Source organism: Cervus elaphus, chromosome 11 (genome assembly GCF_910594005.1).
Source record: "Cervus elaphus chromosome 11, mCerEla1.1, whole genome shotgun sequence".
Lineage (NCBI taxonomy): Eukaryota > Metazoa > Chordata > Mammalia > Artiodactyla > Cervidae > Cervus > Cervus elaphus.
Window position 1 is genome coordinate 86,879,312 of NC_057825.1, and position 13,913 is coordinate 86,893,224.

The window sequence follows — 13,913 nt, forward strand, 5'->3', positions numbered from 1 at the left end:
CTGGAGTGAGTTGCCATTTCCTCCTTCAGGGAATCTTCCTGACCCAGGGATCAAATCTGTGTCTCCTATGTCTTCTGCATTGCAGGTAGATTCTTTACGTGCTAAGCCATCGGGGAAGCCCATTGGTATCTAATAATACTCATTGGTTTTGTTTTGTTTTTGCCACATGGCATGAGTGGTCTCAGTTCCCAACCAGGGATTGAACCTGGGCCATGGAAGCAGTGAAAGCACTGAATCCTAACCACTAGCCATGTATATATATAAACACACATATACAAAATAATTTATATACATATATACACACAAATATGCTTGTTTTATTATTTTTTTGGTTTGTTTTTACTCGTTTCATTTTAGTATCTTTCTAACAGGAAGGCTGACCCATATAAAACTTTCTGTATATTTGAAATCTCAAAAATAATCCAAACTAAATGGCAAGTGAAATAACTGCTTTGAGACAAAAAATAAGTCTTAACATTCCTTAACAACAACGTAAGACATAGAAGAAAGTTTTCTTATACTTAAATTACCATTTTCTGTTATTAATTTTGGTAACATGTATTTCGTTGCATTTATGAATAGGAATATGGAGTATATATACATAGAACCAATGCTGAGAATGGCTGTTTGCTTTCTGAGGTGCTTGCAAATGGTGGGTTCTTATATTTTCTAGCTTAATCACAACCCCTCACCTAGTAACTTTATTTAATTTGCATTATCTTTGCTAATTGATCTCTGGATCTGTTTGGCCTGATTAAGTCAGTTCTAGCGAACTTGAAACAGTATTTTAGAGAGTCAACTTGCCTTAACATGCACAGACTCTCATCTCCAAGGGGAGAGATGAAGAATTGCTCCTCTTTGTGCGTCTAACACAGGACCTTCCCAGAGCAGGTACTCAACAAGTGTTTGCTGAACAGAACTGTCTTCATTTAACTAATAGAAAGTGAGAAGAAAGGCATTTCTTTATTGAAGCAACTGCCCCCAAAGAAACTCCGTCTTACGTGGATTGCTCCCGGATGCAGACCAGTGTGCCTCTGTGGATCCAGCCTCTGACTGGTCCTTGGTAGCAGGTCATTCTCCTCACCCCTAGGCTCAAACCCATCTCTACTTTTCAATATCTTGAAAACCAAGTGCTTTCTGCTAATTCATCATGTAAGAAACAGACCCGTGTCTAGTAATGCTGAGTCAAAGGAAGATACTCAAAATACTGATACTTTAAATGAAATGTTAATCAGAGGCAGTTTGTGGTGATTTGCTTTCTATGTCTCTTTTTTTTTTTTAACCATGGATGGCAATTTCTTAGGAAGAGCATGCCAAAAACTTCAATTGATTTTTTTCATTGCTATTGACACTTCTTAATAGCAGTCTTAGGAAAGATGGCTAAACCTAGTCAGATGGGACAAGTATTTAGTGAATTTTTCCCCATGGCAATTATAAATGGATGTATCATGGCTACCTAGTGATGCAGAATTAGTAAGACATATGATTATAAAAGTGTGGCTTGTTGCACATTGTATGGTAAGAACAATGTAAACAGCTTCTCCTTGCAACAAACCATTATTAGAAGAACCACTGCATTCCAAGCCTGGAAGAGTTTCCTTGTCTCTCAAGAAAATGTTAAGTCCTGGTCCCGTCCAAAAAGCACACAAAAACACCATTAAATCGACTTCTTGTTAAACGCCCACCTTAGAAGTTTATAAAAACACTGAAGTAACATTCTCACAGAAAAGTAAAGTCTGAGTTTAGAGAATGAATATCAAGTACATGGCCAAAAGCTTCCATTTCATCCGTATATAAATGGCTCTAGAGAAAGGAGCGAAAATCACCAACTACATAACATCTCTCTGTGGCACCTCACTCGGATCAGGGGAGGAGGAAATAAATAGTTCATAGGGTAAATCCTCTGGCCCATAGTTCAGTCATAGATCCCACAGTGTCACAAGCCAGTAAATGTCCAGATATCTTTTCAGATAACTTCCTGAGCGTTGGAGTGTTCTTCAGAGTTTCTTTTCTTGCTCCTTCCAAATGCCAACACAATTGCCTTCAGTGTCCTCAGCTGAAGTCAGCCATCCTGCAATATGAATCAGAACCTGTTGTACCACGAGATCTCTCTTGGTAAAATAAAACTATCCCCAGAAAGCAATTTATCAGATAATTTTGAGGGAACCTCACAAATGACCAGTATTTTGTGCTCTCAAGATTTAGAGAGAATTAAAAGATCATGTAATCCACCCAGCACATGGTGTAAATGTTCTTAAATTAGATTGTAGTGGCAGTTGTGCAACTCTGTGAATATACAAAAACCCACTGAATTATATACTTTAGATGGGGAAATGTTATAGTACACAAATTATATCTCAATAAAGCTGTTTTAAAAGTTATTGTTATAAGAGGGAAACAATGGCTCAGCAGGAACTTACAATAAACTTCATATGACTGACGATCATGTGTGGCATCCTTACTGTCTTCAATGAGGAAGGAATTTTGGTTAAAGGTCATTGACATTTTTCTCATCATAGATAACTATGGAGACTGTGCTGAGATCTCCTGATGACAAGTGGAATGTGGAGGTCCAATCACAAGAATAAAGAGCATCGGCTTGATCCAGTAGGATCTCTGCCTAACCTAATATTCTGTTTATGATTCAGGAGGGAGGCAATGGCTGCCTTCCATGACATTGCTTTAAAGTTTAGGAATATGACACCAATTTCCTCAAATCCTTTTCTTAATACACTCTAGACTGTTGACTAATAAATTTATCTAAGTTCATCTTGAATCAATTTATATTTTCAGCTTGTTGTAACACATTCCATATGCTTCCCAATTTGCTTTGGATGATTTGAGGGTCATTTTTGTGTGGAGGCAAAGGCTCTTATAGAATCCTGAAGCCCACACACCTCTGATATTCACCACCCTCTCCCCCATGATGCTGTCAAAAGGCTTTTCTTTTTTTTAAGTAGGAGCAAGAGTTTCCAACTCTCCACTGTCTGCAAACTTTTTGCTTCCAATGCCTTCTCTGAGGAAGGGCCCTGATTCTAGTTGGAAAACTAGTAGCTAGTGGGCATAGTGTACTGATATATTGGATACACACAAGGGTCCCTGGACATCACATCAGTACACAGACAGGAAAATCTTCGCTGAGTTTTAGACCCCATTCAGTTCAGGTGGTTTTTTTTTTTTTTAATTTTAATTTTTATTTTTTTGATGCAGACCATTTTCAAAGCCTATGTTGAATTTGTTACAATATTGTTTATGTCTTATGTTTGGTTTTTTGGCCATGAGGCATGTGGGATCTTACTTCCCTGACCAGGGATCAAACCCACATTGCCTGCATTGGAAGGTGAAATCCTAACCACTGGACCACCAGGAAGTCCCTTGGTTCAATTTTATACATGATGAAACTGAGGTCCAAGGAGAAGAGACCATTTGTCCAGAGTCACATAATTAGCCGACAGCAAGACTAAAAGTGATATGTCTTTAAAAAAACAAAAGTGATATATCTTGATTCCCAGCCATTCTGCTTTCAAAACTACCAGGGTGGCCTTGTGGATTTGCAATAATGCTCATCTCAGTCCCTTTCTGCTTCCCTCTTCTGATTTTATTTGTGGTTTGACCAGCACTGACCTCACCATCCTGTTTGGTCTCATCCATGTCTGCTTCATCCTGGTCAGGTTCGAACGTGGTGCCTCGGTCAACAACATCCACACCAGCCTGCACCCTGGGCTTCTCATTTTCCCACTTGGCAAAGCCTTTGTCCTTTGCCGCTTTGTCGTGGAACTTGGACTTCATTTTGGGGAAGGTGTGGGACCCTGAGTCCCCCCAGCCAGCCTCTGACCACACAGGCTCAGTCTGGGTGGCCTGGCTGGTGGTGGCCCGCTGCAGCCGCACGGAGATCTTGCCAGAGGAGCCTGTGACCAGTGTGATGGCTCTGCTGTCCAGGTCTCGGTGTCCAGCAGTGACACCAGGGAACTCAAACACCTCATCCTGCACTGGAAGGGGAAAGCTTACTGTGATTATTGTGATTATTTGACATCCGACTGCTTCATAGCAAACGGTCAAAGTGGTTGCAGACAACAGGAGTCCGAAGGGCAAGGTCCTAGAGGAGCAGATCAGAGGCGGAGTGAAATTCGCCTCAGGTTATTGAGACCTGAAAGCAGAAAGCAGCGTGTGCAGTTCAAGGGTTTTTAGCCACTGCTGCTCACCCTGAAGAAGACCTTTGTGTTTATAACGTCTCTGACCAGTTTTAGATCCAGAACTCAGCCAAGGTGCAGGACTGGAAGGTGAGCAGAGAGAAATCACAGTAGGACAGAAAGTAGAGGACATTACCTGGGGGCAACGAGGGACTTCCAGGCAGTGACCCATGACTGCTGCCCAAGGAGGGCGCCCGGGCAAACCTCCTGCAGGCCAGAACCAGGAGGTCTTTGCACTGTTTATGACAGTTGGCTCCACAATCTGAAACAACCCAAAGCATCACAGGTGATTAGTGTGAACCTCGTGTGTTGGGTGCTGACCAGGTTTCCAGGGTGGTCTTTGGGCTGTCAGGACTCCCCTCCCCACCCTCGTTTCTGTGTTTAATCTCAGATCCACAGGGTGTGTCTAGGGGCAGTAAAAGGGCCAACAGGACTCTCTTCCCCTCCTGGGGTTCCTACAGTTCTCTCATATTTATTCTGTTGCTTCTTCTTTACAGTTCATTAAAGTGCTGGGGCAGCCTAAGAGAAGGAGTTGCCTTTGTCCCCAAACTAGACGTAAATTACATGGGACTGGGGTTCTTCTCCAGACCAAGATCCGTTCCCCACAAATGCACACCCTGAGCCAGAAAGAGGGTGAGAAGCCTCAGCATCTACCCTCTCCCAGGACCTACTGCTGCCTCTCATTACTAATAGCAAGGCATCCCTCCATTCAGGATGTGTCTGCATTTTCTATTCTTCTTCATGTCCCCAGACCTTTTCCAGAGCAAGTGATTTCATCTTTCACTTCCTCTCTTGGCATAGAAACAGAAGACAAGGTGAGCTTATGCTCAGTAAACATGTTTCATTGACTGTGGCTTGGAAATGGCAAGCAGCACACCCTGTGATCGTCCCATGAGATGCTTTAGTTAAGAAAGTAGATATTAATTGCTACTTGGGGTAGAAAATTTTGGCCCCTTTGGAAGATAACAGCATAATTACTTCCTATGATACGATGACAGTTCTACATTCCTCTTAGAATCACTAGACAGATACGATCATTTTAAAGGGTATATTTCTCTCTCACCATCAAAAAGGAGCTTTCTCATTATTTTCAAAACAAACCGTTTCCCTCTAAAGCAGTGATCCCCAAACTTTTTGGCACCAGTGACCAGTTTCTTCATGGAAGACAATGTTTCCACAGACCAGGGGTAGGGAAGATGGTTTGGGGATGATTCAAGCACATTACATTTACCGTGCACTTTATTTATAATCTAATGCTGCTGCTGATCTGACAGCAGGTACTGGTCTGCAGCCTGGAGACTGGGGATTCCAGTCCTAAGTGGTCTAGTTTCAAATGGTTTTGTAATGACATCATGGAAAGATCAAATTGTAATGATGTTTGGTCTGTTTTAATTAGACTTTTCACTCTATGTATCTTTAAGAGAAAATACCATATGAGCAGAGATCTTAGGGTTTAATTGGTTTTCATCTTCATAAAATTGTATGTGTGTGTGTGTGTCTGTCTGTCTGTCTAGGGCATAAGGGGGAGAAATGAGTATCTTTGCTGCTTGAAAGGAACAATTCAAGTTAGACTAAGATAACTGATTCAGAAAATTAAAGGGAATTTTTTTTTTTCCTGAGCACTAAAGTGTGACTCCCAGAGAGGTTTAAGGAAGCTCCCTACTCTTTGTAAAATGAGAGCCAAATACTGAAAGATAGCTAGAGAAAAAAAGGCATCACAGGGAACATTATTAATCTGAAGGCATTCTCTGATTACAATATTCCTTTTGTGGTTTTATTATACTCTTCAAGAGCATTATCAGATTCTTAAAAGAACCAGTATGAACAGTTTGCATAATACATAATACACATTACATAATTATATGTAATAATCTTTTATCTACGAGTAGCAACAAAAGTATCTAAAATTTGCATTTATTAAATATATATTTATTCAATTGCTATAGATTTCAATTAAATGGGGGGAGTATATGAACAAATTGACTGAAAAGGGCAAAAGTGTCTCCTCTTCTCTCATCATCATCTGTAATCTAGTAGAGACAGGACTAGCTATGTGAGAGCCGAAAGAGATGCGTATGTATTACAGAAATGAGCATGGGTTCTCTTTTTTCCCTTGAAGGACAAAGTTCTTATATACAGTATTTCCATTGGGCTTGCTCTCCTCAGAAATCCCACCTTGAATGTGTGCTAATGATGATCAGGACACCTTAGAGATAGGGGTCAGATGTGTGTGGGATGATAAGTGTAGTTTGCTTGGGATAAAATTCCAGCCTGGGCTCTTCGAAATGAAATGTCAGGGAGTCCTTTCCTAGACACATTAACTCTTCAGTTGCCAGTAGCCCCACAGCCCCAGGTTCTCCAAGATGCCCAAAGCTTTTAAGTTTTCATCAGACAATTATGACTTCTGGCCCAAATGTCACATTTAAAATTTTAACAAAATAACGTTTTTACGTACCTTTGCATTTGTATCCTTGCTTGATTATGCCCCAGAGCTGTAACAAAAAGACAAAGGAATGTCAGGGAATCTGAAGAGAAATCTGGAAAGAAAACAAGGCCGCAGAGAAGGAAGTCCTGGGAAGCGTGATGACTGGCAGTGCACAAACAGGATGTGGCTGCTCCTGACACCCTTCCTGTCAGATAGAAGGACCCTCTCCCGGCCCACTCCAGCTGGAGCAATAACAGGACTTTGGCTTCCGTTTTCTTTCTGGGAGCCAAACGGGAGCTGGGATGGGAAGCTGATACTGGTGAATTTATTGGACTCTGTTGTAATGCGCGCTCAGCAAAATTCACAGAAAGATTTTGTCCCTCTGCCTTAGGAAGCCCTCGATCCCTCTGGTTTCCTTTCCTTTTCTTTTCTTTTTTTTTTTAATTAGGGTATAGTTACTTTACAACTCTAGTTATGCTTGTTTCCGCTGTTCAGCAAAGTGAATCGGCTATATATATGCATATATCCCTCCCTCTTGAGCCTTCCTCCTATGCCCACTCCTCTTGCCATCCAACTAGGCCGCCGCCAAGCACCCACTGAGGTCCCCGCGCTGAACCGTAGGTTCCCACTAGCTGTGTTTCACGCGTGGCAGTGCACACACACCTAGTCCCCACCTTCCAATTCCCACTGCTCTGGCGCCCCCTACAGGAAATTAAGGGCTTCCTGGGTAACTCAGCTGGTGAAAGATCCACCTGCAATTCAGGAGACCCCGGTCCGTTTCCTGGGTGGGGAAGTTCCCCCGACAAAGGGGTAGGCTACCCACTTCAGTATTCTTGGAATTCCCTGGTGGCTCAGACGGTAAAGAATCCACCTGCAATGGGGAGGCCTGGGTTGGATGCTTGGGGTGGGAAGATCCCCCAGGGCAGAGCATGACAGCCCACTCTAATATTGTTGCCTGGAGAATCCCCATAGACTGAGGAGCCTGGTGGGCTAGAGTCCACAGGGTCACAAAGAGTGGGACACGACTGAGCAGCTAGGCACAGCACAGCACACAGCACGGGAAAGTAAGCAACCCAGCAGACCATCCTACTAAAGCATTTGAATTTTGCGTGGTTATTTTCTGAGAAGCATTTCTGCCTTGATGGAACACAAAAGAGGAAAAGATCTTGCATCTGTTCATGTCATTATTCTCTCCATGTGCCCGGGGTATGGTCTGTGCCCGGGCTGTGCCAACCCAGGTAGAAGTGGGATGGAGGAAGTGACAAGGGAGTGTCTGCCCAGGCACTTGAGGATTCTTATCGTGGTGACTGTCCTCACAAGCCCCTGCCTCGCTGTAACCTCCGTGAAGAAGGGCGCTGCCCACATTCTTTCTCAGGCCTCCTGCAGCCCTTGCATATGGGAACCAGGGACATCAGGAGCAGGGAGCATGGATGAATTAAATGGGCTTAGCCCTAAAGTTGGAGAAGCTCCATTCCTAACCTCTTTGTGCTTAGGCTGAGTGACTGATATCTACCTAATGAAATCATTTTGATAGAAACAGGGCTGGTAGGGGCTATTGACACAGACGGGGGTGTTGTGCACAATGTGTTATAGGAGAACAATGCCCTGAGCGTGGGCATCATGGCCCTAGGAGAAGAGAAAGTAGCTGCTGATTCAAGGCGGTAGGAAGGTTGCTCCTTACTCTCTTTCTGACAAGGAAATCCCACCAGTGGTGAGTGATTCCTTTGAGCCTGAAAAGTAATTTGTTCCTTCAGAAAACATTACAAATGTCTCTTGGGACAAGGTAACATTTTGCCTTGGAGACAGGAAGAATTATTAAGACAACTAACTGGAAGCAAGGCCTCAGGTGTCTTGGATGACTGGAAGAGGGATGGGGAGGTGTCACTGCAGAAAAGGAAGTGGGTAGGTAGGCCAATCACATCTGTCAGAACTGTAAGGATCTTTATGATAATCAAGTTTGCTTCCCTTTTATAAAAGGTGAGTGTCATGATGCAGGAAGTCAAATACTTTGCAAGGTCCCACATCTGGGAAACTTTGTGGGTATGAGAAAATGTTTCCTCACAGAGCCCCTGGTCTTTGTAATAACAAAAATAACAGTGATAGCATTGAATGAACTCTTGCTATGTGAAAGGCAGTTTCACAAAGTGAGTAATGAGTAAGCTATGTGTAGCAATTCATTTACTGCTCACAATATCCCTGTGCTTTGTCGCTTGTCATGTCTGATTCTGCGAACCCATGGACTGTAGCCCGCCAGGCTCCTCTGTCCCTGGGGGTTCTCCAGGCAAGAATATTGGAGTGGGTTGCCATGCCCTCCTCCAGATCCTTATGAGATAGGTAATGATAATTGTATCATTTTTACAGATAAGGAGACTGAGCTACAGAGAGGTGAAGTCACTTGACAAGATCTCATAGCTAGTCAGTAAGGAAAGAAGAAGGTGAAGAATGTGTCACTTGAGGAAAGACAGGAAGCCATGGATCCTGGGTGTTTAGCATGAGATCAGAGCAAAAGCCACTGATCTAGGACAAGAGAGGATAAGGTTTAAGAAGCATTTGATTATCTGGCTATAGCATGTTATTAGCACAGCTGCAGAAACTGCTAAATGCTAAAAAAGATAAAGTCAAGCATGAGACACATGAGGAGGGCAAGTCAGAGCATTGCTTGCTAATGCTTACTTAAGAACCAGGAGACAACACGAGGCAGAAAGAGGCTCTGGGTCAGCATACAAGCCAAGGACAGGAGAGGATACTTCCCATAGCCCTTTGACTGTGAGATCTCAGGCTCTTGTAGGGGTGATTGTTTGTGGTGGAAGGAGCGCTGGACTGAGCATCAGGAGACCTGAATATGAGTCATGATTCTGCTGCTCATGATCCATGTGACCTTAGGGAAGTCGCTTAACTTCTCTGGAGTTCAAAGTAAGGGAATTAGCAAAACTCTTTCAGCTTTGGAATTCTAATTCTAAAATCAATGTATTTCAAGCAGTGTCTGTTTGCCTTCCTTACCATCAAAATGGAATTTATTTCAAAAGTATGTGGTCCAGGCACTAAAAAATAGTTCCTTCTATTCCCCCATAAGTCCCTTCAATGCCCATGTAGAACATGATATTTTATAAATCCCTTTGAAAACTAATGAGGTGTTTTTTTTTTTAAATATGCCTGTGTAAAGATCAACTCAAATTGTAGCAATGCAATTAAGTGTATTTCGGAAAGTACAAAGGGCTATTAAAACTATAAATGAGTTAATTTCAATTAAACTCCAAAAGTATCAAGGCACACTAAAAAAACAAAGAGAGAAGGATTTACTTTGAGCTCTGTGGCATGCAACATCTGATATCATTTACTCATCACAACAACATGACAGGTAAGTCTTAACCCTCTCTTACAAGTAGGAAAATAGAGACTCGGAGATGATCTGTAACTTGGTCAAGGACATAGAGTTAAGGGCAGAATTGAGATTCAGAGTTCTGGACTCCAAGTCCAGAGCGTTCTACCTGATCACAGCTGCATCTAAAACCTAGTGCAGCAAATGTACGGTGATGAGTTGAGGAGGGGAGTGTGGAAGCTCCAAGAACCCTACCTTGTTGTTCCCCTCCATGGAAGGGAGAGACATCCAGAAGCACTGGGGAGCAGAGATAAGGCCTTGAGGTTTGATAAGGACCTACCAACTCTCACACCACGCCAGGGTCAAAGTCTCAACTTGACTTTTGGCTGAGCTGGGCCCTGGCCAAAGAAATTCCCTGGGCCTCCCTCTGCACTAGAGAGTTGCACATGGCTCCATCCCACTCCCACTCGAGCATTTTTCAGGTCTAGACACAGGCAAAAGTCCCCCTCAGAAGAGAGAAACATGAAAAAGGAGATGTATTTGTTTGATGATCAAGTGGTCAGGTGATGCAATCCCAATGGCGTAATTGGTAAGAGAACCTCTCTTTCCCTGGCGTGGGCGAAGAGAGCTGTTAGGCTGGCCTTGCCCCTTGACCACAGCAGCTGCTATGATCACATCTTTGATGTAACCACTGCCTCTAAATTTATCCATTCTCAGAGGGATGCTTGAATAGAAACTCCTGCCCTTCAGCTCCTCAAAGCCAGTTATTCAAGAATGAAAGTGGTAGTCCAGTGGTACTCTGCCTTGCAATGCAGGGGATGGGGTTTCAATCCCTGATCAAGGAACTAAGATCCCACATGACTCAGGGCAACTAAGCCTGCTGACTGCAACTATTGAACCATGCAGTACAACTAGAGAGAAGCCCATGTGCGGCATGAAGTACTCACCTGCTTCAACTAAGATCTGCCACAGAAAAAAAGTAAAAAAATATTAAACTGTCTTTTTAAAAGAATGAAAGGGGAAAATGTAATTTAGTGGGAGCTTATATGATATCAGCTATGAATTTCATGTGGGTCCACAGTGGGACATGACTGCTGAATGAAGCTAACAAAACTGAGTTGGCACCTGAACAAATGCCTCTCATCTGGCTGCTGGGCTACGCTCGTGTAGGTACCACATTTTCCATCTTTTATTACTAGGATATCAACTAGAAGATGTTCGGAGCTCAAGGGTCTTTTTTTAATACCAAGGCCAAACCTGATCTTAACTGCCAAAGAATCATCAAATGCGGGAAATGATGGGTACAACCTTCCTTTGTTGCAGTGGTGTAGGTACAACCAGAATACCTGCATTTGAGTCTCAGATCTAGTCATTATTGGCTGTGAAATCTGGGGAGAATTGGGTTATCCACTCTGGACCTCCCTCCATTCATACACAAATGGGGAAAGTAAAACGCCCACCTCATGGGCTAGTTATGAGGATCAATTACACTAATGTCTCTAAGTAGTTCATGCCTGTCAAATTCCAAGTAAATGTTATTTATTATTATAACCATCTTATCTTTGAAAAGATTTTTTTTCCTTTCTGAGCTTTGAATTATTGAGCCATGTCATGATAGATCTCTAGTGATTGACACCATATAAAACAAGAATTGGGAGGAGCTGGCTATGAGAAATACCCCACTTAGTTGTACCCACCTAGTGATGATTGCCAGGGCTCACTGGGCAGAACCTTTCCCTGGCAGGTAAGAACAGTCAAACTGCTCTCTTGAGTTAATAGTCCTCACCAACCTTCCCTGTCTTCACCAGCCCTGCATTCCTAGAAAAAGTGTAGTTCAACCTGCTGGTGCTGCTGCTAAGTCGCTTCAAGTCATGTCTGACTCTGTGCGACCCCATAGACGGCAGCCCACCAGGCTCCACTGTCCCTGGGATTCTCCAGGCAAGAACACTGGAGTGGACTGCCATTTCCTTCTCCAATGCATGAAAGTGAAGAGTGAAAGTGAAATCGCTTAGTCGTGTCCGACTCTTCACAACCCCATGGACTGCAGCCTACCAGGCTCCTTGTCCATGGGATTCTCCAGGCAAGAGTACCGGAGTGGGCTGCCATTGCCTTCTCCAAGCTCAACCTGCAGCTCTTGCTTTTAATCGAATGTTTCATTTCAGGGAGCCATCGTGGTTTACATGATCTAAGACAGACCGTAGACTCTGTTATTGGACCATTTTCCCACATTCTCAGAATACTGCACAAATCACCACATACAAGTGAAAACACTGAAAAACAGACTTACAAATCCTGCACAGTGTTCACAGAAGGTTGGCTTGAGATAGGTCATCTCCTGAAAATTATGGACAAATCCTGGTCCCATTTTACAGTGTAGTTGGGACTTAGCTCTCAGGAAGTAAGCCATCATCTCATCCTTACTGATCAGGCCATCCCTGTGAAGAGAACCAAGAAAAGAGGGCTCTTTAAACACACGTCGCTCAGTCGTTGCCACACTTAAATCACTCGCCTCCCAAACCTTTGTGACCAAAGCAGGTGGGAATGTTTGCTATCCTGTTCACATATTCACATCCGAAAGGAGAGGACCTCAAATGACGGCTTTCAGTGCAGAGTGTGTGTGGGGTGGGGGGCTGGGGGGGGCGGTGGTGACTTGTGCACCGTAGCACAGAAAGTCAGATGATTTACCAATAGTAGCTTCCGGAAGGACATCTCCTTTCTAGCCTTTGCCTCATCACAGGGTTTGCAAGAATCAAGTTGCTGGAGAAAGGCGGAAAATCATGATAACTGGACCCACCATTCTCAAATTTTTCCACCTGATGTCGTCCAGATCACTACCATTGGTAACCTTTTCATTCATGTCTTATTGGCACACAGACCATTCACTAGAGTGATTCTCCCAGATCTTCTTCACATAGAACCTCTGGTTCCACTTACCACTGCACACCCTGACTCCTTGTTTACCAAGAGACCCCATCAAATCCACTGACGTCGGTGAACTTCATGTTGCCGTCTCGCTACATAAGCATGAGTTGAAGACCACATCTCTCTCATCTGTCCTTTCTTGGGGTCATTCTCCCACCTCCACCCCCCTACCCCTGTCTCCAGGACACTGCCCCTTCTAAGTTCTGCTCCATCTTGTCAGCCATTCCTTCTTCTGTTTACAAATACACTCAGGACGTCTCCTCCTTAAAAAGATCTTTCCTTACTCCTGCCTCCAGTTCCAACACTTGTCTTTTCTCTCTTACTCCTGAAGTTTTTCGGAGGAGTATTCAGTAGACATTTTTTCCATTTCCTTCAATTACTCTTTTCCTCCAAATAATCAGGTTTCTAATTCACCATTCTACTGAAGCTGTCACAGTAACATCCTTAGTGGCCTTTTCTCATTCCTTGAACTTGCTGACCTCCTGGCAGTATGTGACATGGGGACAGGATTCCCCCTTTTTGACATCCCTTCTCCATGCTCCCCAGTGATTCCATGTAGCCATGGCTCCCTTCTGCCTCTTCTGCTCCTCCTTCTCTAGCTCTTCTGAAGGATCCATGTCTTTCAGCTTCTGCACGTGGGGAGAGGAGTCCCTGAAGCCACATTCCCAGGCCCCATGCTCACGTTCCTCTAAAGTTACCTATCAGAGGGACTTTCCTGATGGTCCAGTGGTTAAGACTCTGTGCTGCCTCTGCAGGGGGTGTGGATTCCATCCCTGGTCTGAGAACTAGATCCCACATGCTGTGCAGTGGGGCCAAGAGATAAGAATCTTTTTTTAATTAAAATAATAAACTTTCCCATCAGAATGTGCTCACACTCCTGGGACTCTAGCTCACACCACTGGACTGAAGACCTGACTATCTCTGTCTCCTACCCTGACTGTTCTCTTGAATCTTGGTGCCATATCTTCAACAACCTGCTAGAATCTTCTCCTGGATGGTCCACTTTCCTCTCAAAATCAACATATCTAAGCATGTCTGACAAGAAATCATGTAGGGA

At 43.6% G+C, this 13,913-nt stretch overlaps 1 protein-coding gene across 8 annotated transcripts in view; it reads right to left on the reverse strand.

The window, feature by feature from the left end:
- Positions 1–297: 297 nt before the first annotated feature.
- Positions 298–13,913, reverse strand: part of RASGRP3 (RAS guanyl releasing protein 3) — a 110,391-nt gene continuing 96,775 nt past the window's right edge. For all 8 annotated transcript variants that reach the window (XM_043918267.1, XM_043918260.1, XM_043918261.1 and 5 more), the window contains 5 exons: positions 12,222–12,369; positions 6,646–6,682; positions 4,327–4,452; positions 3,625–3,989; positions 298–2,071 (listed from right to left, as the gene is read on the reverse strand). In XM_043918267.1, the coding sequence (XP_043774202.1) occupies positions 2,063–2,071; positions 3,625–3,989; positions 4,327–4,452; positions 6,646–6,682; positions 12,222–12,369 (685 nt within the window). In that variant the 3' untranslated portion in view covers positions 298–2,062. The remainder of the gene's footprint in view (positions 2,072–3,624; positions 3,990–4,326; positions 4,453–6,645; positions 6,683–12,221; positions 12,370–13,913) is intronic.